Raw genomic sequence first — 27,060 nt, 5'->3', positions numbered from 1 at the left:
ATTTGCATAGACAGCTTTTTGCAATTATACAAGAATATATAAGTATTCTATAAATATAGAAAAAAGTTAATGAACTTTGAAATAAATGCGAATTACATCCAAATTAAATATTTGAAATTGTGAAGCCAACTTGTATACCTCGGGGGCTTAATTGTTTCAAGCAAATATCAAAGGACACTTGCAGAAGGAGACAAAGAACTTAATGTTGCTAGAACTGAGCCTGCTCTTACACACACTCAAAGAAAAGGGGGCGCAGTTTGCCTACACATGGAAGGAATGTCTGAACATTTATTGTACTCTGTACATGAAATGTACAAGAGTATATTAGGTTAGCGGGAGCTGAAAAATGTAACAGGCAGAAGGAGGCGTGGCAGACCCCACAATGTATATATATTCTTTTCAGCATGACAAGACGAGTCGATCTAGCCCTGTCTTTCTGTCCGTCTGTCCGTCCGTATGAACACCTGGATCTCAGAGACTATAAGAGCTAGAGATACCAAATTTTGCACAAAGATGCCTTATGTGTGTACGCTGTACGAGTTTGTTTTATTTTTTTGATTTTCCCCCTCACTTCCCCGATAATGGAGCTTTTCCGTAACGCCATTCGTATAATCCCAGAATGAAGCTATTTTAGTTTAATATTTGGATACAGTGTGGGAACTGTGTGCATGGTAGGAACTGGCAAATCTTTCAAGTTTTACTTACTTATATTTCCAAAATACTATTCTGAATGCAGCAAATATCGGGTAACATTATTCCAATGCGTAACGAATCGATAAACTAGCAGCTATAGTTCTTTCCATCTCAAGTTCTCTTTTATTAAATGATTTTTGTTAGCTCACAGAGTTGTTCGAACACATTCTCAAAAGTATTCAACATTTTTCCGGTGCAGGAACATTCATTAGTATTCAAGGTGTTGATGCAGAAGAAGAAAGAGAGTAAACAATCAATGCATTGAGAGGAGAGCCTTTGCCATATTTAATTATCACAAAGTACAGTTAACAATCGTTCTATTTATACAACTGTGGTGGCAAGGAATCGACACAATTCCAACTCAAATCATCCGGTTGTGGGCCAACGAATCTGCTCGCTCCCCATCCCAGACCTTGATTGGTGCAGCTGCCTAGCCTATCTATAACAGTACCAGTAGTCGTCAAGTGGGAGAATTTTATAAAATTTATGCTTTTGTCGTTACAACAACAGCAACAACAAAAAGAAAAGCAACAACAAGCAGGCAGCTCTTGTGTCTGCATAGGAGAGGAGAAACTCCACGAAGTTGGTAATGAAATATCTAACGACCGGAAGTCAATAGCAAATACTTAATAATGTTGTTGGTTGACTGAGCGTTTGTGTGTTGTTGTCGGTGTTGTTGTTGTTGTTGTTGTGGGTTTGTGGTTTGTGCCTTTGGCGGATTGCTGTAGTTGTTAATTTCCATGGCAGAGAAACTGCGTAGTCTTGATGAGTATTGGCCAATTAAAGATGTGAGAGAAAAAGTTGTTCAAAGTAAATATTGGGCCCTGCATGCACCCCGTAACAAGTCAATTCATTAATTTCACTACAAAAGGCGCATGATATAGATAATTTTGTAGGGCTTAACCGTGGTCAAGTACTCTCCAAAGGGCTGCGAATATAAAACAAGAGAGAACGCTACAGTCGAGCAAGTTCGACAGTAAAATACTCTGTACCCAGACAAACTTCCTTCACTGAGTTATATGCGGCCATAGCAGAAGCAAAAAGAGGAAGATGCTGCAGCTCTTGGGCTCTCTTATAACGTTTCTTAGAATTGACCGAATTGGATGAATTTGAAGCAAAAGTAGATAACTGTATATAGATTGTGTGTGCAAAGTTTGATTTATGAAGCTTTTGAAATCTGGACAGCATAGACGAAATTCTGTAGTGGGTGAAAGGGGGAAAAATTACAAAACATAACCTAAACTCGTCCTATCTCGGGCTTAGGATAATCTGGATACTAAGTTTGGTTATTCTAGCTCTTATACTTTCTGAGATCCTTGCGTTCATACAGACAGACGGACAGATGGACAGATGGGCATGGCTATATCGACTCGGCTTGTCATCCTGATCAAGAATACTTGTATATATATTTTTTGGGGTCTGCCACGCCTCCTCCTGTGTGTTCCATGTACACTCGCACAAAACTAATATACCCTTTTACCCTTTGGGTACAGGCTATAAAAAAAGGGCTGCCAAGCTTCTCACAATGTACTTGAAGTCACTAATACATGTGTATATGTACTCAAGTGCTTTTCAATTGCCTAACTGGTGTCTGATTGTAGATAACATTCCAAAACGGAAGAGAACTTTGCAAATACATGTGACTGTTATCTGTCCGGATATAGGCATTTGGAGTCGCATGCTAAAAGAACGAAAAAGGAACCGGAACTGTTGAATTTTTGCCAACTAACATTCAATTGAATGTCAAAGTGTCGACATTTATACTCAATTTTCTTATCATTTCCGCAGTTATTATTGATATGGCTTAAATGGGGCACGTTTTCATAGAAATTTTAATATGCCCGCCTTGTCATTAACTGATAAGCAATCTCAAGGTGGCGGCAGCGCAAAAAATAACCTGCACCAATAAATTTTGCCTAGTGACCTACCCATCTAGGTTTCCTTATTACTTCTTCAATAGTGAGTTCTCATATACTAGAATATAACGTCTTGCATAGCTTCTCGTTCGGAGAATTTCGATAAGCCGCATCGAGATAAGAAATTTGTAACGTATTACGCGCGCTTTCCCATTATACGTCTTATAGAAGTATAAGTATCAAAATGAACGTTAATATAAAGTAATTAAATAATTTAATTACTAAGAACATACTCCTATGCTGATACTTTCCTATCTGAATAGAATGAATGATGTGACGCACTTTTATGTGGCTGGTGCGGACGATCGACATGAGCAACCGCAAAGCCTTTGAGCCACTTGGTGGTCTACGTGACTATTTACTTGGTGTCGACTTGGGCGCCAAAACATTGTGATAATGTGTCAATAAAGTAACTAATGCAAAATAATGAGACCATTCACAGCTATTTGGAAACCAAATTGAATTCTTGTACGCGTTCTGCTTGTTAGCCGAGAACGATAACAGAAATTTGCAACCGGAACTGGCATCGATGATAAAGGCTTGTCAAACAAAAAGTTGCCGTTACTTTTGCTACGAAAATGGATGTAACAATAAAAATTCTTTCGGCATCGATATCCGTTGATTCTTATTGTTTCCGAGTAATAAATATGTATTACGTTGAAATCGGAATAGGATTAAAAAGTGATACAAATTTTGTAGTATTGCGAATAATATTTTGGTATAAATATTCTCGCTTAGCAGATAATGTAGCATTTACTATCTGACATTGTCAATCGATTCTTATTGTTGGAAAATGGGTGAGTTTTTACATATTATTTAAATAATTATTGGCAGTGTCTATTATTACATTTTTACATTATTTGCACGTATGAGGTAGGGTGTGTAAAAAACCATCGATTTTTTTTTACTTTGCTGATAATTAGTACTCGATTTTTTCCGACGTTTTTACGAACGATATATATCGGCGATAATCGGGGTTTGGGTAAAATCATCGTTAGCTTATGGTCTCCAATTTTACAAAGCAGTTCAAAAGGAAACTGACGCCAGTTGTAGAATGGTGATGGCGTTTATAGAAAATTTAACATTATCGGCTGCAGATAATCACCCTTTACAAATTTTGAAGACAATTAACGGGGCGTATACACATTTTTATAAGTAGCCCGAAAACTCCTACTAATAGTATCCACTTCTGTAATATTAGACCGTATGTTTTCCGAATCCGGTAGCCGCTTGCTATTGGTATATTGAACAAGCTTCTGTTTCTTATGAGTCTTTATAAAGAATATATTCATGACTCTTGTTAATTTCAAAAGTGATCTGTGTCCTCGTCTTGGCAAGCGCATTTCGTGTCTTTAAAAAAGGAAAAACTTACATTTTTCGTTGTGTTTTTCTAAATTATACACTACATATATACAGACATATACTCGTATGTAGTTTTTATGTGATATGCCTTTTCATTCCATGGATGTAAAAATGACCGTCTGTTTGTTCGTCCTCCTGTTTAACTGTATGAACACCGATAACGTTTGAACTAAAACAGCTAGAGACATCAAACTTTTTATGTTGACTTGCCTTATCCAAACACATAGAAAGTTTATTACAAACCATATTTTTGCCAAACCCCATAGTCTATATGTTCAATATTGCTCTGATTGAAAGATATCCATATATTTAATCGTTATCTGGAGATTATAGAAATACTGAATAATCATTTGCCTGTGTCTTGCATGAATTGGCTGCGTGTTGGGTCTTCTGACCCATTTTAAGTACTAGTTGGGAAAATGAAGCGCCCAATGAACACCTCATATGATTACCAACACTTCACTTGCAGCCCTCAAGCTTTAGTCAGACGCCTAGAAATGGCCATGGTATTAACACCCAAGTGGTTTGCTGTGTGGCCAGCCGGCAGCACGACAACAAAAACAACAACTACATACAAAGGGAACAACAATAACAGCAATCAGAAGAATTGTCTACTCATAATGTATTTTGAACACGCACAGACGTTTTGTAATTTCAACTTGTAACTACATATTTTGCTGCTTTTAAGATTTTTCTTTCCCTTGCAACAACGATGAGTAAAACATGACATAGACTGGTAATATGGCATGCATATGTATATATACTTACGATTACAGGAAAATATATCGTAAATGCTGACCATCGTCCCATTGTTAAGTTAAATCGTTTTGGGAGAATTTGGTTTCTTAAATTGAGTAACTGGGGCTTCACATCCTTTATTAATACCTTTAGTAGCAATTGTGAACAAATTTATAGCTATGGGGTTCTGAAACCCTTATAGCCTGCAATTCACCTAACATTTAAATAAGAAAGTCGACTGTCCTTCAGCTTAAAGAAGGTGTGATTTTATAGCAAGTACAATTATAGTATGTACTCAACGCGCTTGTATCACCCCTTGTTGAACTCTGAAGTGTGAAGTTTGCAGAAGAGGGAGCTTCGAAATCAGATCATAATTACCTTACAAAAAATGAAAAAAATCGTCTTCAACACTGGGGGGTGTCTACCAGAAACCATGCCATCTCGCAGACATTTCAAGAATCCCTCAATCATTTACAACTGAAAGAAACTAAAAATATCACTAAGTAGAGCCAAACACATACGAGACTCGCTCTTATAGGTTACTGATTTAAATTAAAACCATTATTCAAATCTTTTTTTCTATTAATATTGATTAATATTTTCAATATTGTTATTACTCTTCCACATTTTATTATTATTATTGGCTCACATATAAGATTTAAGTAAAAAACTATTAATTGTTCTTGGTTAGTTTTCTATATTTGTAATCCACATAGGCAGGTTTCACTGTTTAAAACAATAATTTGTTCAAGACGAAGATGTTGTCGCTTTTGTATCTTGAAGTTATATTCATAATACATATGTATGTATGTATGTACATACATAAAAACGTCAGTAGGTTTTCTTGTAAAAGGGTTTCCCTGCGTTTGTCGCCAATTATGCGGTTTTGTGATAATGACCAAATGATCTCTGCGTTGCCGCCGCCGTCGTCGTCGTCGCCGCCACCGCTGCCGTCGCCGTCGACGCGCACGTAATTTCAATTCATTCATAGGTTGGCGACTACGACGCTGGCTGACTGGCTGCGTTTCATTCATAAATTTACCTGGTCGCGTAGTCATAATAGCTTTATCATACAGCCAGCCTTTGCTTTTGGTCTGCTACGCGTATACAGACAGACAGACAGACATACTTACATACATACATACATACTTAGTTTGTACGCGACTTCGTCGCTGGCTGCCTGCCTGCCGGTCTGCCTTCTTTATCTTCTTATAGGTAAAACATTTTGTTGTTCGATACATTCGACGACGACGACGACGATGCGCGCGCCATTCAACGGAAGCAGCGGAAGCACCTCACCTCTGCCTTCTGCCTACAACCATTGTTGTTGTTGTTGCCGTTGTATATTTTTGACGTAAAACAAAAACAAAAACAACAGCAAAAGCAACCAGCAACTCCAACAACGAAGCTGCCTGCTGCTGCTGTCGATCGTAGCATTTGGTTTCTTGCCTTCGGGCGTACTTTGTAGCTGCTTCTTCTTCTTCTTTTACTTTACGTTTCTTCTTCTTGATCGTGTGGAGTTTTTAGCTCGAACGTAGACGAATACTCGTGTAAAGCAACATAAGAAATTCATTCATAAATTGTTCCCTTCACCAACAACTGGACAAGGAACTCCTCTGTGTGCATTGATATGCCCTCTTGCATATGTATGTATGTATATATATATATGAACATATGTTTGTATGTATGTAGGTGTGTGTTGGCAACATGAGTAGAGTTAGGTTCTTCAACAGGGTTATATAAAATGTGGCAAATACTTGTACTTTGCTGATATGTGTTGGTCACTCGATCGCCTCATTTGTTGCCCTTGCATTTTGCACTTGAACTTTGAACACTTTAATTTGCCCGGCACCTGTTACAGCCCCCGTCCCAGTTTCAATTTCAGTTGCAGCCCTCACCTGTTGTGCAACAAAAACAACGCACAGCAACAACATTCGCTCCACCCAAATACTAATGCTTCCTTGCGTTGTTTTATTTGTTATTTGCTTTGGTTTTCATTTCGTACATTTGCCTTTTTTTGTTTTATTTTTTTCTCTCGGCTAAACAAACAACGTGTTGTGCACTTTTGTTGTTTTACTAGGTGTACGTAGTTGTAGTTGCTTTTGTTGTTGTTTTTGTCGTCACGATGATGGCCGTTTCCGTTCCACACGCACACACACTTATCCATGTACATCTACATATATATGCACACGCGCAACAGATAAGGCAAGCGGTTTGTGAATGAATTCCAGTTCGTTTCGTTTCAATTCCACTTGTTGCGCACTCAACGCATACGCTCTCTGCTGCACTCTCTCTTCAGCGTGCGCTCTCCCGATTGTTGCTCTCTTGCGTATCTGTATGCCTTGTATGGGTGTGCGTGACTCGTTTCGTATCATTGTTTAGGATATCATCGACGACGCGATCGTTTCGTTTCAGTTTGGCTTCACAAATCCAGCAATCCGATAGATACACAGAGAATAACTCGTCGTTACAGAAAATTTTCAGTTGTTTTTTGTTCGTACGTCGTGAATTTTTCGCTTAATATATTTAAATAAATTGCAATTCTGCGCATGTGTTTGTGTATATACATGTGTGTGTGTGTGTTAGAGTGAAACGGCAATTGAAGAACTTGTTTTGCCATTTTATTGCCTGCATGTTGACAGTTTGTAATGAATTATTTTGTGCATATTATTTGCGTTTAATGACATGCATTTAAACAAGTGCCACAATTAAATAGTGACGCCATAATTGTTGTTTATTATTGCATTTATTTAAATAAAATACAACTGGTTAGTGCTAGAAGTCAACAAGACAACAAAATCGCTTTTAAATTGCACGCTAATCCCATTGAAGGGCCATAAGAAGTCAGTTCATTGATGTGCCGCGTAGATACATTTGTAACCACAACAAGCAGACGCCCGCCCGCCCTTACGCAACAAATGCGAGCGCGGAAGTTGTGAAGAAAGGGTCGCGACTTTCACTGACATTTCGGGTCAAACTTGTTGCTGCCGTTGATATTTTGATTTTCACGCCAATAAATTAAAGCAATTGAAATTGACGATAACTTGTCTTCATGAATGGGTGTTGTGTTGTGAACGAGTGCAGTGAGTTCGTCTTTAATTGCTTCATGGGCAAACAATTAAATTGACTTCTTGACACCCAACAACCGCACAGCTACTACGAGTATGTCAGTCACAACAGCAGCTCGTTAAGCATTTGTTACACTATATTCAACATCTTAGAGATACTTTGATTGCATATCTATTGAAAATACTGCAAAATTATGACAAATGAATGGATAGATTGGAATGATAGTCGCATGTTGCCGCCATTGCGCACCACGGGCTACAACAATCATCAGGCGTTTCTAAACAACAATAGCAATTACAACAACTACAACAACAACAACTATCAATGTTTTTCGAGTAAATTCAATTTAAAAGCACACAAGTTGCAGCAATTGCACACAACCAATGGCAGATTGAAAGGTAATTTTAGCCTTCCCTTGAATTTCATTGAAATATATACATTCATACATATATTTCGGAGCTACACAGCCTTAGACTGAATCGAGAATGTAAAGCAATGTTCTCTCTATCTTTCCTATTGCAGATATACCCACAGCGTTGCCGCCATTAACACCAGGCACAAATCATAAGGTTAGCCAGGTGCTGAAGGCCTCATTTGCCTCATGGGAGAAGGAGGTGCAGAACTGTAATATTACCAAAGGTAAGCACGAAGAGTATCATACATTTTTGTATTTATTATCGCAGATCATATATGTACATGGATTATACAGTATTTACCTATGCTACACAGTGGCAAAAACATTTGCAAAGCTTAGAGGCTTAAAGCGTTATCTATGAAGATACATACATACATGCTCGTATGTGATTTGTAGAGTCTTTTTGAGCAAAAACCTTGGTGGGTAAATCAACATATAAAGTATTGTTACCAAATTCTGGTGCATAAATTCCATTTCAAACTATTCTGTTAAGGCTTTAGGCTTCAATGGAGTAAATATTTATTTTCTAAGTCAACTTAAATGTTTTGAGAGACCTTTTAGGGACCTTCACAATATCCATGCGACTTTTAAGCTATTGAGGGAATAGGGTATTTATAAATACACCTAATTCTGTTTTTACACGGTTGATCGGTTCCAGAAATAACCGTGTAAGAAAACACATTGATCACATGCAAAAATAGGTAATTGGTTCCTTATCTCTAAAGAAATATATGTTACAGATTTGGGTGTATTCATCAGTTGAATGACTCCAAAATGCTTCTCCAGCTGATAATAGTTATTCTGAATTATTTCTTTAAACTAGATATGTTTTAATATGGCATGTTTAAAGGTCCATATATTATTAAAAGAGATTGGATATTTTAAGAAAATAATCTGTAATTAAAACGGACAACATAATGCTCAATTGATACTCAATCAGGCTTGGCTAAATGAAAAAAACGTTCGCTCACATCCGATATGTCATCACTTTCTTTGATCAAGGTTTTTTTTTTATTTTGGTCTAGAAGTTGTTCTTCTGCTTTCCTAACATCGATGTGTCTTACTCGATATCGTAGTTTCTAATGGATTCATATATTAGTAGATTGCAACTGGACATGAATTACAGCATTAAAGCGTTATTTAATTAGATTTTGATTTGATTTGAGCGTAAAATCTTGGTTAAGATCACGCCTTTCAATTTCACTTTCCTATAATTTTCCTGACTTCTCCTTATCTTAACCTTACCAATCGTAGTACAAATTATCAACTTGAAAACCTACGTTGGGTAAGACAATTAAATGCTGATTGCCATTTAGTTTTGATTACTAAAAGATGACTGTCCGCGATCACAGATTTCACAGCACATTGTTGCTTTTATTAAATCGTCGAGTATTGCTTCAGTCGGCAAATGCTTCATGCTTTTGCTAATTCATGAATATTGAGAACTACTTGCTAGAATTTAGAATGTTTCCCTGTATTATGTTGATGAGCTAGTTCAGTAAATTGATCAATTACTATTAGTATAATCCACATGCCACAAGTTAGCAGTAAATTTGAATTTGTTGCATTTGATACGCCAATAAAATAATAATATATAAACACATGCAATAGAGACAGCAATAAAAGACAGCAGCTATACGCTTGAGCCTAGACATGATCATAAATGAATATTAATAGGTTCTCACAGCAATAACGTTAATAACGTTTTGAATGCGCTCCCACGCACTCTTGGTGACTTGTTGAAAATAATAATTAAGTAGCGAAGAAGCGGCGCTGCAGTATATTAGAAAACAATTAATTTAGATGTTTTTTGTTCATTGAATTATTTATAATTTGATTACAGATCCACGCGAATGGACGGAGGAGCATGTCATTTATTGGCTAAATTGGGCTAAAAATGAATTCTCATTGGTCTCAATGAACCTGGAGCCCTTCTACAAAATGAAGGGCCGTGAAATGGTTGAGCTAGGCAAGGAGAAATTTCTGGCCATAACACCGGCATTTACGGGTGATATTCTATGGGAACATTTGGATATTTTACAAAAAGGTAAGCCACAAATATGAAGTGAATGCGCGTGATCGGCATATCAATAAGCAACTGGCGCCAGCAAGAGTTGCTGCAACAACTTGGCTTTAAAACTGCTGGTGGGCAACTGAATGGCTACTATCGACTATGGCTAAACCAATTTGCGCTGAAATTCTGACATAAAATAGAACGGAAAATTGGCGCAAGCAGCGGAAGTCTTTAAGCTAACAAAATCACAGAGCGTCCATCGACTGCGCCACATCCGAAGTGCCGAGCCACGTTCTCTTCTCCATTTTGGGGGGTTGTTGCACGAACGGGTTTTCCAACGATGACGATGGCGATGGTGAAGGTGTATATGTGTGTTTGAGCAGTTGGACCAGTCGGGTCGATTCGGAGAGGAGACTAGCAGTCTTACACACGCTTTCCGCCACTAAATTTGCTTCCTACTGCTACACAATTTGATTTTTCTTGCCACATTGGCGTTAAGGTCAACCTGCGGAAGTCAAATCAGTTCGCAATTTCGCTGCTCTGCAATATAAAGAAAGAAAAAAAAAAAAACAAGTCAACAAGCAGTCCTTACCTACCATATAATTTATTGAATTTAAAAACCTTTTAGTGGGGTCATATGATTTTTCATAATAAGATTTTTCACATAAATTTAATTGTATTCTTTTCACTTTCCCTTCCCCACCATACACACACACAGATTGTGAAAAACCAAATGAGGACATTGTGCATGCGAATTCCTTTGAGTCCGCAACTACAGCCTCGGTCTGTGGATCGGACCATCAAGTAGCGAGTTATTTAGGCAATACAGTGAATTCGGCAGCAGCAGCAACAACACCAGCAACAGTGCCTGGCAACAATGCCAATAATAATAATAATAACAACAACAACAACCCATCGAATCGCTTGTCCATTGATTATGGCCCAACAACAGCGACCAGTGATAAGAGAAATTTCCATTCACCCTCCATGCAACAACACAGCGGTAAGTGAGATCCATAAAATTTATTGTGTCCTAATTCCGGTAATTATGAGCGGAACAAGCCATATTTTAAATTATTACCATAACCATCAACTGAGCATGATTAGATTTTACCTCCACTTGAACAATCTTATCAAGTGCGCTAATTATGTTTACCAATATTAAAGAAGATGCCAACAAATGGCAAATAAATACAATTCGACTCGCCTTCCGGTTGAGGAAATACGCTCAATAAAGGCACATTGATTGCAAACTATGCACCAGAGAGATTGGTTTAAAAAAAAAACAGATGAGAGGGAACTTGTAGAGAATAGAGGCAACAGGATAAGAAGGACAGATAGTACTTCTTATTCATATTCCTCTGAAGCTCTACGCGTATGAAATTTGTATTCTTTCCACTCTTTTTCTATTGTTGATTTTTCCATAGCTTCCGTAATTTCAAAAATTGAACCACATCCGTTGCTTATTCGTGTAGGTGTTTTATATCCTTAATTTATTGGTTTTAATAATACAATTTATTTTTAAAATGTAGTTTAAAGAATTCAACTTTCACATGTTCAAAACATTCTTTTAAAGTGGGGTTTTAAGAGTGGGGCGCACACAGCTCTCAACATTTCAGTCTTGTTTTTTGTTCCAACAAATAAAATAAAAAAGTTGTACTATATTGAAAAAACAGCTTTCGGTCAAATCCAATAACATTAGCAAATAAACATCTTAAAATAGGTTGCTCCGAGCTATGAAGGAAAGCTCAATTTTACTCCGATTTGTAAACCTTTCGAATCCGTATTTTCAAACTAAAACAAGTTAGCTAAAGACTGATCTAAATATATGCTTTCATGTATTTAAAATTAAAAATTTAAGTTCTAAAAATTTTATTTAAAACCTTTCACACTGCGAGTAAATATGATATAATATTTTCAAAAATATAATGCTAATTTTGTTGAGTTATATTCAACTTGACATGAAAATCAAATTGTAAATCTGAAAACTTCTTTTTGTATTTTGAAACATTTTTTTTCTAACTCGCTATTCATAACATATTTTATTTTATTAGATTCGTTTGGATATTTAAATTTCTTTTAAATACACACCCGAAAATACTTTTAAAACAAGTAAAAAAGCTAAAGTCGGGTGTCCCGACTTTGAAATACTCTGTACATATGTTTACAATAATTATAGAAAAAAAAAAAAAAAATTTGATCGATTTTACCTCTCTCGGTATTCGAACTCACGTAAAGGGTGTATAATTGCACATTTACATAGCAATTGCGTCTGTGTGAGTGTATGTATGCCTATGCGCATCTATTCGTGTCTGTGTAAGCATTTTCGCAGTCAACCGAACAGCAACATCAACAACAGCCGCGGGCAGCGCTTGAGCAGCGCTGCAGCAGCGCTGCATCAGCAAATATATTTATGGCTATAACTTCTTGTTAAATCGGTCTATCATAATGAAATTTGGCATACGGACACATAATAACCAACTGGGGGTATTTCCATTCCAAATTTTAGTTCGAAATTCCAAGAATTACGGGAGTTACGATTTGCGGGGTAGAGGGGGGAGGGAGGGGAATTCCAAAATATACATTTTCTGCGTATTCACATAAGGCATCTGGGACTAAAATTTGGTGTTCCTAGGTCTTATAGTCTCCGAGATATAGGCGATTATACGAATGGAAAATCGGGAAAACCCCCATAGGGGGGAAGTGGGGGGAAAATCAAAAAAATAAAACAAACTCGTATAGAATACACACATAACGCATCTTTGTGCAAAATTTGGTGTCTCTATCTCTTATAGTCTCTGAGATCCAGGTGTTCATTCGGACGGACAGACAGACAGGGCTAGATCGACTCGTCTCGTCATGCTGATCAAGAATATATATACTTTGTGGGGTCTGCCACGCCTCCTTCTGCCTGTTACATTTTTCAGCTCCCGCAAACCTAATATACTCTTGTACATTTCATGTACAGAGTATAAAAATATAGATCAAATTTTGTTCAATTAGATTTGAGTTCAAATTTAACTCGACTACCTCGCTAGCTTATCAATATTTTGTTCACCTTACATAAGTATTCAAGGTATTTAGTACTTCCTAGAAATCACTCACTATCTAGAAAATACGATTCGCTTCACGCATAAGTCACTTCAATGATCGGCGCTGGCTAATTACCGCTTTATACAAAATGTTAGCCCGAAATTCCATTAAGTAATCAAACTTGTTTATTTCACATCCTCAAATCGTAATGCCCGATTTTGATATTGGCATTGGCATGTGTTTAGTGCATCCGGCCCATGTCAAAATGTTATTTAAACAATAATTTAATTTTATTTATTGTTTTCATTTCTCATTTGTTATAAGAAATTAACGCACCTACGATTCGCGAACATAAAATTTGACTTGATATTTTTTTCTAATGGGCGTATCTTTATTAATTGTTAATGTACGGGTATGTGAGTGTGCATCCAATGAGTGTGACTTTGTTTGGATTGAGCGCATAATTTAAATGGCAGGCCATATATTAAGCATATATCGTGAATGTGTAGCCGTTTTATATTTGTGTGGTACTAATTTATTTATGTGAAATTGAAACGGAAATTAAATTTTAAAACAAATAGCAAAATGCCTGGAGGGGCGCATGGCGCCAGCGTAGGCAGCTAAATGGAGAGATGAGGAGACGAAGAGACAGACCGACAGGCGGACAGACAGGCAGGCAGGCGAAATAAGCATATCTAAATATCTATTTAAATTGTTTACATATTAGGCATTGAGTTGGCGACTTGCTACCCGACGCCGGCACAGCTTGAGATACATTTATTTAATGCTCGTGATACAAATTGGAGCGACGGCTCATTAATGCATTGTATCTCCTCCGACTCTAACTGCACTTTCGATGCCAGCTTGCGGAGTGTTAACATGATAGAGTGTGCGCCACAAATTTATTAATAATCAAGTTGCCCACAGAGTGGAGTGTTGGAGTGTGTTGCACTATCGTTCCAATAATGCGTGCACAGTTAAACCGAAAATTTAACTTGTCAGAGATGCTCGTTATCAGCATTCTATCTGTCTGACTGGTTTGGCGGCTGCGACTGCTGCTGCTGCTGCTGTTATGAACATTATAATAAATTAATTGAATTTACGGTCTTGACACATTATGACCATAATGGTCAGATGTTTGTGCATACTTCCAATGCATATGTATATAAGGCGTGCGCTGCTAATGAAACAATCAACGAATTTGACAATCAGACACAAAAATCTATCTGCCATTAAATGCCGAAACTTAAATGCCCTTAAACGAGTATGTGAGTTTCCTGCAGACACTCTAAAGAGCACATCATATACAAGTATTCTATGCGAAGCGTACTCTTTAAATTTCACTACCAATTTATCTTCTTGTCTATAAGAAATGATAAAAATAAACAGATCACAAATAAATAAAATAAAAAAGCAGGGCTTTCATTCGTTATACTATATTTATAATTATACTTATTATAATTATACGAGACTTTATTTAAATCCATGTATGTATATAAATGAAAAAGTTTGTCTTTCAATCGTTTACATGCGGAATCCATTTTGCATTAAAATGGGTACTGGGAAGAAAATTATCTTGATTTCGTCACTTCCTAATTATTTATAAACGAAATATATCATCGACGTGGTTCTGAGTTAAGCTTCAAACATTAATATGTTATATAATTTAACAATAAAATACATGTTTTTCGACACTTCTTCGCTAATTTTACATCGTATGTAGTGTATTATATTTATAACGAAACTAGCGATAGTATCAAGAAGTATTTTTTCCCACCCCATTTCCCAAAAAAAAATTCCATAATTTGCATGAAATTCTGCACCGAAAATAAAACTGTGTTGTGACTAAATATTCTACAAGTATAGTATACCAGAAAACAGGGGCTGTTATACGAGCCAGCATTCTTAATGATATTGAAAGGTTGTATATAAAGAATTTATTTTTACAATATTAGAGTCAAAAAGAAGAAGACAAATTGTACGCATTAATAAATTAGTAATAACTTGTATATGGAAGAGCATTAATCATAAAAACCACATCAAAATCCAAGCACAAATCCACATTAATTCTTAATCGTAAATGTGAGCGGAGGAGTGCGAGCTTCAAAATTTGTTTTCTTCTGCCTCAAATTTGATTCAATTTCTTCTAAAAGTATATAGTACGAACGCCCCAAGTAGCCGCTGTTGTCATCTCGTGTATGAGTAAACGACCGGCGATTGTCGAGCCCCGCTGTCGCTGTCGCTGTTGCCGTCGCCGTCGTTGTCGTCGCCGCTGTTGACCGACCCGTGGGCCCAGACCCAGACCCAGGGACAGGCACAGCTTTGGCTCCGACTGGCCCGCATACAAATTATGCGACAGCTTGTAGTCAGTGAGTTGTTGTGGCTGCCGTTGTTGCTCCCTCCTGCGGTTTTTGTAGGTTGTCGCTTAATTCGTTTCGATTGTCTTTTTGTCAGTCATTAATTTGCTGAATTTACATATTATTGATGTACTTTGAGTGTGTGTGTGTGTGTGAGTACGTGTCTATTTGCATATGGTAGTGGAGCGCCCCGATAACTAGAAATTGGATCCTCCACCAATATACATTTTAGTTAACGCCTGAGTTATGATATCGGAATACTTTAGAATGCTCATAAGAGTTCATTTTTGCCTACCATCGCGGTTAATTCTCAGCTATGGTTGACTCTTTGACATTGAGGTACATTAAGTATCTCAGCGCTAGGTCCTTAAGTGAATCGCATATGCAATTATGTAAATGCGACTCTGATAAAAGGTCTAAATGTCCAGGTGTTCAACGCAATTTAACACGAAAGCGATTCTTCCCAGCCACATAGAAAAAAACTAATAAAAATACTAATGAAATCTTGGCGATAAAAACTTAAAAATCATTCATCAAAACTGAAACAAATTATAATTAATTACACTAATTAAAACTAAGTTCATGCCTTGCAAAACTCAAAGCTTCAGCGGTCGAAATGTTACCAAAAATAAAAATAAAATTAGTGTCATGAACGCTATTCTCTTTTCTTCTTTTTTTTTTAACTAAGCCCGATTTTTGTGTTTTTTTGTTGTGTATTCTTTGTTAAACTTTGTTTTAATTTGAGTTGCCGTCCGCCCGGCCGCACCGCCAACAAAACTACACCTACAACCAAAACTTGGAGTCAGCGAAGCGCAAAAAAGCTAAAACTACGAATTTCATCATCTCGGCTATAGTGCCAGCCAGCAACAAACTCCAAAGATATAAATTCAAAAATGAAGAGTGTACTTTGTAGCAGCCGTGACTTGAACTCTCCGATTGATTTATGGCAAATGCTACTTAGACGCATCTCTCTTTGAGCAGCCACCGTTCTGCCACCGTTCTGCTGTGTAGCAGCAACATTCAATTGCATGCAAATTGATTTTACAACCAATTGTAGCTTTCGTCCAACGCTTACTCATCACCTCGATGCATGAATAAAACATCGACGACACCATCCACCCAGCAAAGACATCCGTTTCAGCATACGCTCTGGCGGACAAATCTTGACTTGAAAGGGTTCCTTTTCTGTGAGCAATCAGTTTGGGGAAACTATATTTTCAATATCGAGTGTAACCTTTGGGGAAATAATACCTTTATTTCTCTATCCCTATTTCTCTACCCCTTTTAGCTTGATACACATAGACTAGAGAAGGTACTTTTTGTGAGCAATAAGTTTGGGGAAGTGTATGTCCACTATCGAGTGTAGTTATTAACAGTTTTATGTGGGTAGTATGTTTGAAGTAGCTATCCTAATAACGAAATGGGCGGTTTTATCTCTCTTCATATTCCCTTTACACAATTTCCAGCAATGTTCAATAACTCCGATAGCCTGTTTTTAGTGCAAAAAGTGGCCGCCTCTCTCCGCTTTATTGCTGGCCAATCTTTTACCAAGGAGGCATATTATTAAGTTTGGAAATACTCCGAGAGGTGCAAATCTGGCAAACTCATCCATGCTAATTGTTTTTTGTTGGGTGGACGCTCAGATACAATAACTCATAGATTGCATACACACATGCTGCTGTTGTTATTGTTATTGTGATGGGTTGGGTTGGCTTGGGGGCACTGGCGACTGTCTCATACATACTATAACTGTCTATATATGTGCTTGAATGTTTGTATATATATATATATATATATAAATGTGTGTGTGTGTGTATGTGTGAAGAGCCAGGGTCTTTTAATGTTTTGGTTGAGAGCATATCTAGGCTAGTGTATCTTAGATATTTGCACGCAAAATTGTTTTTTATTAACGCGTTTTCATTGTTCCATACACAGATACGACGATACAATATAACTTTGACTTGAAATATGGCAAGAGTTGTATTTGTTTTATGATTTAATTACAAACATTTTTCTGCACGGCTCATGCATTCGTCTAGCTAGCCAAAGTATCTGAAAGGCCATTTACCTTTCAACGCCAATGTGGTTCAAAATCATTTGCAGCTCCAGTTCGCCATTGTTTAAAATGTTTTATGTATTCTTTTTTATTTTTTTGTTGGGTATTTTTGTTTTTATTTCGCGAAAATTTGTACTATTTACTATTCTAGGATTTTAGTTTGTTTTCTCTTCTTTTATTTTTTTTTATTTTTTTCAACCAACTCATTCATGAGCTGCAATCGGTTGCTTTGTTGTTGGTGCTGTTTTTGGCTTGTGCTGTTTTTTGTGTGTTTTCTGTGTTGTAGCTTGTATTTTTTATTTCTACATAATAAAATGCTTGATGCGTGAAATGTTTGTCCAAGCTTGAAGAGTTGTTGCCATTGTTGCCGGCTGTTGATTCATGTTCCTACTCATCGTCATTATCATCATAGTGCTCATCATGCTGATGTCGGCATATAACCTCAGTCGAAGTCGGTCCAAGCAACCAACCGATCAAGCGACTGTCTCTCCATTTGTCCAGCCAGCCAGCCAGCCAGCTAGCCAGGCAGCCAGCCATCCAGCTGTCCAGTCGACTGCTCCATTCGCTTTTCACATCGCTTGGCCGTATCGAGTCTCCTTCTGTGGGCCTTGCAGTGCGTAGCTCTATGCTCGTGCCTCAGCGTAGGTTGTTGCCTCACAAAATGACACATTTAATGCACATTTGACTTGTAGATACATTTGAGTGCGCATGCAGACTCTGCTCTACTCTGCTCTAGTCTGCTTTGCCCTGCCAAGCCCAGCCGTGCCGAGCCCCTCGCAAGCCCCCCCTTGGACAGAACTAATGCCCGTGCCGTGGGCTGTTGATCATCACATTGCGTGTCACTGGCGTTTCATACTGCACTTTATGACAAACGTGCCCCCCCTCCACCGACCCCCTCTCACCCACAATTGTGGCCAGCACATGTCTTAAGTGAACTATGCATGTGATTGCTTGTAGTGCCAATTCTGACATTTTATTTGTACACTCTGAGCGTGTGTCAAGCTTTTAAAGTTAAGTTACAGTTTGTTGATTTTGAAAACGACAATGAAATTCCTCCACTTGTGCGCACATGTCGTCTACATTTATTTAGAGGCCATGTACGAGTACATACTATATCTTCTAAGGTTGTGTTTATTTTTTACGCTTGAAGTGGGTGAAAGGTTGCTCGAATGTAACTACAAATTACCACTCAACTTTCGATAACAAATACATACAATTACAATACATTTTGATAAGTTATAAATTATAAGGCGTGGATTTGGGATAAAAGATCGTAGGTTTTAGTTTAAAATCCACAGAGATTTATTGTTGACCGTAATATGCTTTAAAAAATGGCTTTCTACTATTAATAACGAATTGCAGAAACATATAATTCAAAAATATCTTTATTCCTGATTAATTCATTCAACAAGACACAGTTAGAATCACTGCAGATAGCGAAATTCGACCCCTTAATTGGAAAAATTGCGCTCAAAGATCGTACGTTTTAGTTTAAAATCCAAGATTAATTGTGGATCATAGTACGCTCAAAACAAATAACTTACTACTCTTAATAATGAATTGCAGAAACAAATAATTTCAAAATGTCTTGATTTCCTGAATGAATTATTTAACAAGGCACAATAAGAGAGAACCAGTGTGGAAAGGGAGCTGAAGTTTTAAAGCAATTAAATTGGAAAAATTGGGGCCAAAGATCGTAGATAACTTACTACTCCTGATTAGGAATTGCAATGTATTGTAATGGCATCGCAAGCCAACACTAAAAAATGTTTAAAAAATTGAAGTCCCCTCAAAAACCTTAACTAGGAATCTTTTTACTTTCTCAGTCTTTATGCCGGCCATTCTCCTACAATCTTGCCGTTTATAACCAATTTTAATTAGTCCACAAAATACAAAGTAATGCACAAACGGGCACAACTCAAGAAGCCTTTTAATTACGCTAAATTCTGCCATTAGCGCTTGACAATTTTCACCTCCTACAAATTATGTGGCATCGGAGCAGAACCCCAAAGAGGCAGAGAGGGAGGGGGAGTCGAATGAGTCCACCACGCACCACAAAATAGAACACATCCATACACATACAAGTACATACATAGGAATTAAAACTCCAAGTCATAACATGTAAAATTATGTTGATTGCAAATTTATTAAGGTCATAAAATATAATTTCATTTTTAATTTTAACGCCATTGTTTTGCAATGGCTAAGTAAGTTTACGATCTGCCCGCCCTCTTCGCCTCGGTTTGTTGAACTGAGGCATATTATTATAGCATTTAGCAGAATTTAATGCGTCCACTTCAGGCCGAGTTACTATACTTGGAGTAGCATATTAATCATTTGTATACGCAGTCGGGCCGCTAAGTTTAACACAATGGTTAGAAGAATTTTTCAAAGAAGCGGCCAACACTAACAGCTAAAAAGCTGCAGCCTTCAAGCCAGAAATCACATAGCGACTAATTAACATACTAGTGGAGTTCGAGTTGGAGTTGGAGGTGCTGTTGATGTTGATGTTGATGTTGGACTTGGATTGGACTGCGACTGCGTTCGCAACGCTTGCGCGGTTGGTTGGTCAACGGTGGTGACGACTTTGTTGGTGCAGGTGGCGTTGGTGGTGGCGGTGGCTATGACGGTGGCTATGGCGGTGGCGATGGTGGTGGTGGTGGTGGTGGGTGCCAGCGCGCAGAGCTGTGAAAAGTTAAGTCAACGTTTCAGTTTTATGGTATTTTCTGTTTTTTAGCACGGTTCAAAAGCCGCACAACCTAGAATTTTGCTGCTGTCAGTGCATTTATATATGAGCATATGCATAGGTGTGTGGGTGTACTGTGGCTGTGGTTTCCCTTTTTTGTGGTCGAAATGTTTCCAAGTTGAGCAGCTTGCGTAACGTCATGGCCAGCCACAGACATCATCGCAGCCAATTGCATGCCTATGGAGTTGTGCTCGAACTAGTTAAAGAAACTAGTTTCGTAATTGAACTATTGTGGATGTGTTCTTTCAGTTAAACAAATTAACAAATTAGCCCTTGTTATATTTTTGATACTTTGTAGTCCTTGATCTAAAATTCTTCATACCTATCAATGCTTTTTGAGATTTCAGAAAGTCTTTTGAAACGTTCTAATACTTATTTGATCTGAGAGGATACTCTTTTTCCATAAATTTTCAATACTTATCTAAGTAGTAGGAGCTAAAACAGACATTACTTAAATATTAAAAGTGCGAAACTATTGACTTCATTTGCAATACTCTCAGATCTATGTTTGGAACCTTTAAATAATTTCTAAAGAGTATCTAAAGAGTATATAAAAGATTTAGCAAGCAATATTAATGGTCTAAACTGTTCCCAAAATAGTTTTCTAGATATATAAATGACAAACAAATAAATATTACTGTTTCGATGTCATTTAAGTATTTTGTAAACATTTTACGATACGTTTAAGATTCTTCTCTGACTATCAGCAGCTACAATAGAAAAATGATTTGGATTTTATAACTTATCGAACTTAAAGCCAATACTGAAGCTTTATAACAAATTGGAAGAAGTATAGTGATCGAAACTCCACCTTCCTGTTGGTAGATTCTAGCTCTTAAAAAATCGTTTGGCGCTCTACTTTAAACTCAGTTCAACTAACCGAGCTGCGTTGAGCAACTCTATGGCATACTCATGCAGAGTTGTAGGTAAACTTTTTCGTATAATTCTTCTCAAGTATAATTCTTTTTCTGTAGTTCTCTTTGTGGATTTCATTTAATTTATTACCATATTCAGTTGAATCTGACGCGCGCCAACGGCAACACCAGCAATAGCAACAGCCCCAGCCCCAGCACCAGCACTAGCACCACCACGACCAATGCCAGACATTAGTTTTGATGCTGATAGAGCGTATAACGTAAGCGCAGCCCCTACTTGCACACACACACACACACACACTCACACACATTCGAACCTTTGTTTTTTCGACGCGCGTCTGTAAATTAAAAACGTTCGTAAAATTCAAATAGGTTTTAACGCCACTTGGTTCGTTTGCAATGCTATATAGTATTGGGCCTCTATATTCTAGAGGTTTTTTTTTTCAAAACTATTGTTGCTGTCGACGAGAACGACGACTACGACGACGTCTCTCTTCGATGCATTCAGTCAGTCAGCTTGTTTTGGATTTTTTTTTTTGGTTTTTTTTTTGTTCGTCGTCGGTTTATTTCGTTACGTACGTAGATATAAATTTAACGCCATAGAAAAGCGTTACGGTCGAGTTAATCTAAAACAAAGAACATTCAAAAGAACAACATCAACGGCAAATGTGAGTTGGGCTTTTTTTCATTTCATTTTTCGTTCATTTTTCGAGTCGAGGGAACAAAAAATTTAACATTAAATTGTATAATGCGAAAGCCACTAATAGCAGCGCAGTAAGCCGTAGTTGCTTCGAATATAATGGGGCAAGAGGCGAAATGCATTTGATCGTGTCGACAGACATACACACATAAGTACCCCCACATACAAGTATAGGCACTGTAACACCTTTATGAATGAGGCGAGGCATGTGTATGGGTGTGGGTGGGTCGGAGATTTGATTTCCTTAGGTTCAGTAAACTCATATATAGTAAATGTGATTATGTGATTTGAAAAAAATTATGCGGGAAGAGAAGTGAAGAAAATTCACGATCTACAGATACTCATATAAAAGATTTAGCAATTAAGCAATATTAATTGTCTTAAATGTTCCTAAGATTTCCAGATATATAAATGACAAACAAAAATGCTTTATTTTCAATAGTTTGTTTCCTTAAATTGTTACATATACATGGATGTTTTTTTAAAATGTCCGCAATTTATTACAAGCGTTTTAATATTCATTCGATTCTTCGAGATACTTTTTAATTCATGTATATTACTTTGCAAAACTATTTGTTACCTTCTAAACAAGTATGTTTTTAATCCTTCTATCTTTTAATACTCATATAAAAGATTTACATTTAAAGCAGTATTATTAATAAAAATTTGCTACAATTGATTCTAGATTATTAAATGACAAACAGTTATGTTTACATTTCACTGAGAAATTCATTCAATTTCCAAACCTATTAGATATCTTAATTAATCGACAGGTAATGAACCATATTTTAATGGCTCTGGCATGTGGGGTCAGAGATTCTGGTGGATCTTCGAGAGGGAAGAGGAAGGTGGAAGTGATTATTCTAAATTACTATGAAAAGAATTGTACAATGCTTACATCTATTTAGAATAGGAACTAAGAAAACTACTTAAAACATTATGAAATTGTTATCATTAAATATTTCCCAACAGTTTATGCTACAGAAGCAGTTGGCTGATTAAGATTTATTGTATGAGCTCATCATATATTTATATGATGGAATATATGTAGGCACGGAAGCTTTTTTTTACAAAACCTATATTAAATTGTATGGTAATTAAATGTTCAGATAATCAGGTACATATACACAGATTTTATGAGCTATACAATTAGCACGTTCATCTATTGATAGGATTTGTATTTGCTTTTATATTATGACAGCCATCGAATAAATTCCTATCCTTAATTACTTATTTATATTAAAAATTTAATATGAAAGAAAATATAATGTTTAATCAATACATATATTCGCACTTTTGCTTTAATTGTTTTGCAATTAAACATTGTTTTACCCAAAAAAAAAAGAGATTTGCATTCAGCATTAAAAAATTTGTAAAAACTATTCACAAATTACAGAAAATAGTACCACGTTCAGGCGCAATAGCAGCACTTTAGTTAATTTATTCAAGTTTATAAACAAATCATATTATTATTACCAATAATCATCATTGTTTGCTCTCAAATGGTAGAGAATGATTTATGTCTATTGCAAAAATTATCTTTTGAAATGTAGCACAGAATTGGAAGTAGCGGATTTGGAGGCAAGTTGGCAATTAATTCGCAATCAACTTTCAAAACTTTGTGTAACCAAAGCACTTTATGCATCATTAAGAATTAGGCAAAAACAAACGACAAAATGGAGAAATAGACACAAACAGCCATGTCTAACAGTTACCCAGATTGTTGTATGTGATGTGTGTGTGTGTGTGAATGTGTGTCGATGTGTGTGTGTGGTGGGGAGCGTTGTCCAACATATGGACGCCAATTTATAATTATTAACTGCTAACAGCAACAAACGAATAAATAAAATCAAATTGTGTGTAGTGAGGAAAAACGTCTTGAGGCCCGTTGGCCAGCCCGACTGACTTGACTATCTGACTACTATGCCCCCAAAGAACTACGCCAACATCCGTTCGCACACACACACACACATACATATACGCACACATAGATATATAAACATACACACGCACATCATTGTAACGATGAATGAGCGCCAAAAGCCGGTTCGTTGGCCCAAGCGTTGAGTGGTCGATTGAATGGACTCTGAATGAATAGAAATGAATGAACTGTAACTTGTTTTAGATTTTGCGCTTAACTAAACCATGTATGCACGTCTGTATTGTATATTTGTGTGTCTGCTACCTTTACATACCTACATATATGTATATGTATAAGTATATCTGTGCAAGAGCTTCATGTAATTTGGTTTGCCTCAAAAGAGTTCACATGAGAAAGAGACAACAACGAGGCACATCGGAGACGACGACAAAATGTTGACCGGATGTGAGGCTGCGTTTTTTTCTTATATGGTATGTGAATGCTCCTTGTAGTATTTGTGAAATAATTATATTATTATTGCGAATTTCATATTGTGTATGCGCAAAATTAATAGCTCTGATAAAATCATATATTGCTGCAAACATTCCTATGAACAATTGTTTTCCCAACTTAATACATTTTTCTTCATTCGCATGGAAAGATTCACAAAAAGCTCAGCATAATGTAATGCGCCGGCTTGAGAAAATATGGATATCTATTTATTGCATTCAATTAATTTATTTTCTGTATTTAAATCTCATTTCCGAGACATTAAATTCAAATACAGATTAAGCCAAACAAAAAAAAAATAGCAGAGAGGCGATCGCTCAAGCTATTTACAATTTAAAATTTATATTTTGGATTAGCTTTTTGGAATAAAATAGGAATACCAAACTTATATTTAAATGCAGCAGAACAGCATTAAGTCGAATTATTCTACACGATTTAATAAAAATAAATATATAATTCCTTCACAACTTTGCTGATGCTACTCCTGTGCGACATTAAACTAATCTAAAATCTAATTTAAAAGGGCTGTTGATGTCAGTTTCAATTTTTCTCTTCTTCAATTGATTTCCAGGACCTCACCTCAGATTCATGATTGAAGACCTATACCAGAAAACATGACTAAGGAAGAATTAAGTTAAAGTAGAGTTTTAGTCTAGCGTAAACAAACTTTTTTACAAAATTGGTTTGGTTTCCAATAGTTTCATAAATTAGTTGCGTACTAAAATTTCCCTTCAGTTTAAACTGCAACTAAAACACCAATTACCAAGGGCAAGCCCAAATAGCCACAGAGACAAATCAAAATGCCTGAGCAGCAGAACAGAACCAACTACCACTTGAATGCGAACCACCACTAAGACTTGACACTGACATTGAACCAAAACCTGGGAAAAAACACAGAAACCAACATTACAACAATAATAAAAATAATAACAAACAGCCACTTGTCACCCGACAGACAAATAACAAAATTATATAGAAATGCAATCAGGATATGGGAAATGCAACAAATAAAATAGGGAAACAAGTCGCGGCGAGCTTGAGAGCAAAGAAGCGGGTGACATGCCTCGAACGCTAGTACATGAGGGTGAGTCCACACCCTCGCCTTGCCCCACACCCCTAGTTAGGAGGAGTGACAGAAATTCCAGCAAAGTGCAGTCGCGGGCATTGCTGCACCTGATGACTATCAGCGGCGAAACCACCACCTTTAGCTGGGGAAGGACCTGCACAGCCAGAGTACCGGCATGTCCTGCCCTGGCAGCAGCAACATTTGCGTGGTGGCCAGTCGCACAATTTGCTTAAAACCGATATTAATTTGTAGTCTGCGAACGTTTATTTTGTTTTACCTTTAGTTTTTGTGCTGTCGCTGCTGGTTCAACACCTGAGCCTTTCGCGCTTCAAATTCTCATGAACGTGGGAAAATTCTCATTTCGAAAGTTGGCCTCTAATCGTAGTGTACACTAACTAATGCAATTTGGGGCCCTCAGCGCCGCCGACCAGTCGCTCGTAAATTCTGTGCAAAAGTTGTGCTCTTGCTCTTGATTTTTATCAGTTAGCCCGCACTACAACAACAACTACAATAACAACAATAGCAGCAACAGCAACAGCAACAATAATAATACGCAACAACAAATACGAGTACCAAAAGCTAGTTGTTTTTTCATTCATTTTCATTTAATTTTCACATCGTTATTCGTCACTGCCTGTGTGTTTGTTGTTTTGTCATTTATTTGTCTACATTTTGTTGCTCTTTTTTTCTGGTTTTATTCCTCTACACTTTTTTGAGGTTTTCTCCCTCGCGCTCTTTGTTTTAAATGCGTCAAAGTGTAAATAAATTTGAATTTTCAGCTTGTTTTACCTTTAATTTTGACTTTGCTTGCCTGTCTTGTTGTTGCTGTTGTTGTCGTTGTTGGGCTTTGCGATTTTAAAAGGTCGACCGCTGCTCTCTGGCGGTCTTTCGTTTTAGCTGTTTTTAGATGTCGGCTTTACGGCCGTTTTACGTTTGATCTCTGCGCTTGCGCAGCTGATTTGTTGTTGCCTTTTTGTATGTACATTGTTGTTGTTTCATTTACTGTTTGCTCGCCAGTTTTTTTTTTATTCGTTTTCGTTTCACTTACGTACGAGTATGTTTACCAGCCTCATCGGCTAATTACAAGTACACTAGACTAAGGGGCCGGGGCGGGGCAGGGCAGGGCCACATCATAAGTAAATCCACATCAGTTCTTTATTTTCCTTGGCCCTGCATTCGATTTGCATACAAGTAGATAGGCAAAAAGAAACACTTTAGCTGTCTGTCATAATTGCATTTTCGAATATTCACACAATTCAATTAACACGCGCCCATAAATCGTTTATTGAAATTGGCAAATAAACAAGCTGGCATTTGGCTAGCCTGATGAAAAGTGTAACGGCGGAAATATGCTTGGAAATTGGCAAGACGCTGACAGGCGACTGCCATCCCATCAGGCTGCCAGCCAGCCAGTCCTTAACGTCAGGGACATGGCCTTAAACGGATATTTGCCGCAAGTCTGTGGCACGTTTAGGAGGGCGTGTAATTGTCGACCCGGAAATTGCGGCTTACAAGGCCAGCAAAGGAGTCACATTGAAAAAATACAAATAAATAGATTTGTAGACAAATATACTGCATGTAGCTATAGAAAGTTAAAGCAAAATGTGTTGCTTTAAAATAATATGAAATATGAACAAATAAGCCTTGAA

General features: G+C 37.1%; 1 protein-coding gene across 2 annotated transcripts in view; it reads left to right on the top strand.

Annotated features, from left to right (window-relative positions):
* The window catches only part of LOC115620717 (ETS-like protein pointed), a 95,901-nt gene that overhangs the window by 50,252 nt on the left and 18,589 nt on the right, over window positions 1-27,060 (top strand). The window contains exons 1-4 of one of the 2 annotated variants that reach the window (XM_030514095.1): window positions 7,972-8,176; window positions 8,301-8,417; window positions 10,037-10,240; window positions 10,926-11,210. In XM_030514095.1, coding sequence (XP_030369955.1) covers window positions 7,972-8,176; window positions 8,301-8,417; window positions 10,037-10,240; window positions 10,926-11,210 — 811 coding nt within the window. Of the gene's footprint in view, window positions 1-7,971; window positions 8,177-8,300; window positions 8,418-10,036; window positions 10,241-10,925; window positions 11,211-27,060 lie in introns of those variants that run through there. The other variant, XM_030514094.1, reaches the window with a different exon arrangement.

Source organism: Scaptodrosophila lebanonensis, unplaced genomic scaffold (assembly GCF_003285725.1).
Source record: "Scaptodrosophila lebanonensis strain 11010-0011.00,11010-0021.00 unplaced genomic scaffold, SlebRS2 tig00000024-arrow-pilon, whole genome shotgun sequence".
Taxonomy (NCBI): Eukaryota; Metazoa; Arthropoda; class Insecta; order Diptera; family Drosophilidae; genus Scaptodrosophila; species Scaptodrosophila lebanonensis.
The sequence above is the reverse complement of the archived record's forward strand: the minus strand, read 5'-3'. Positions and strand labels throughout refer to the sequence as shown.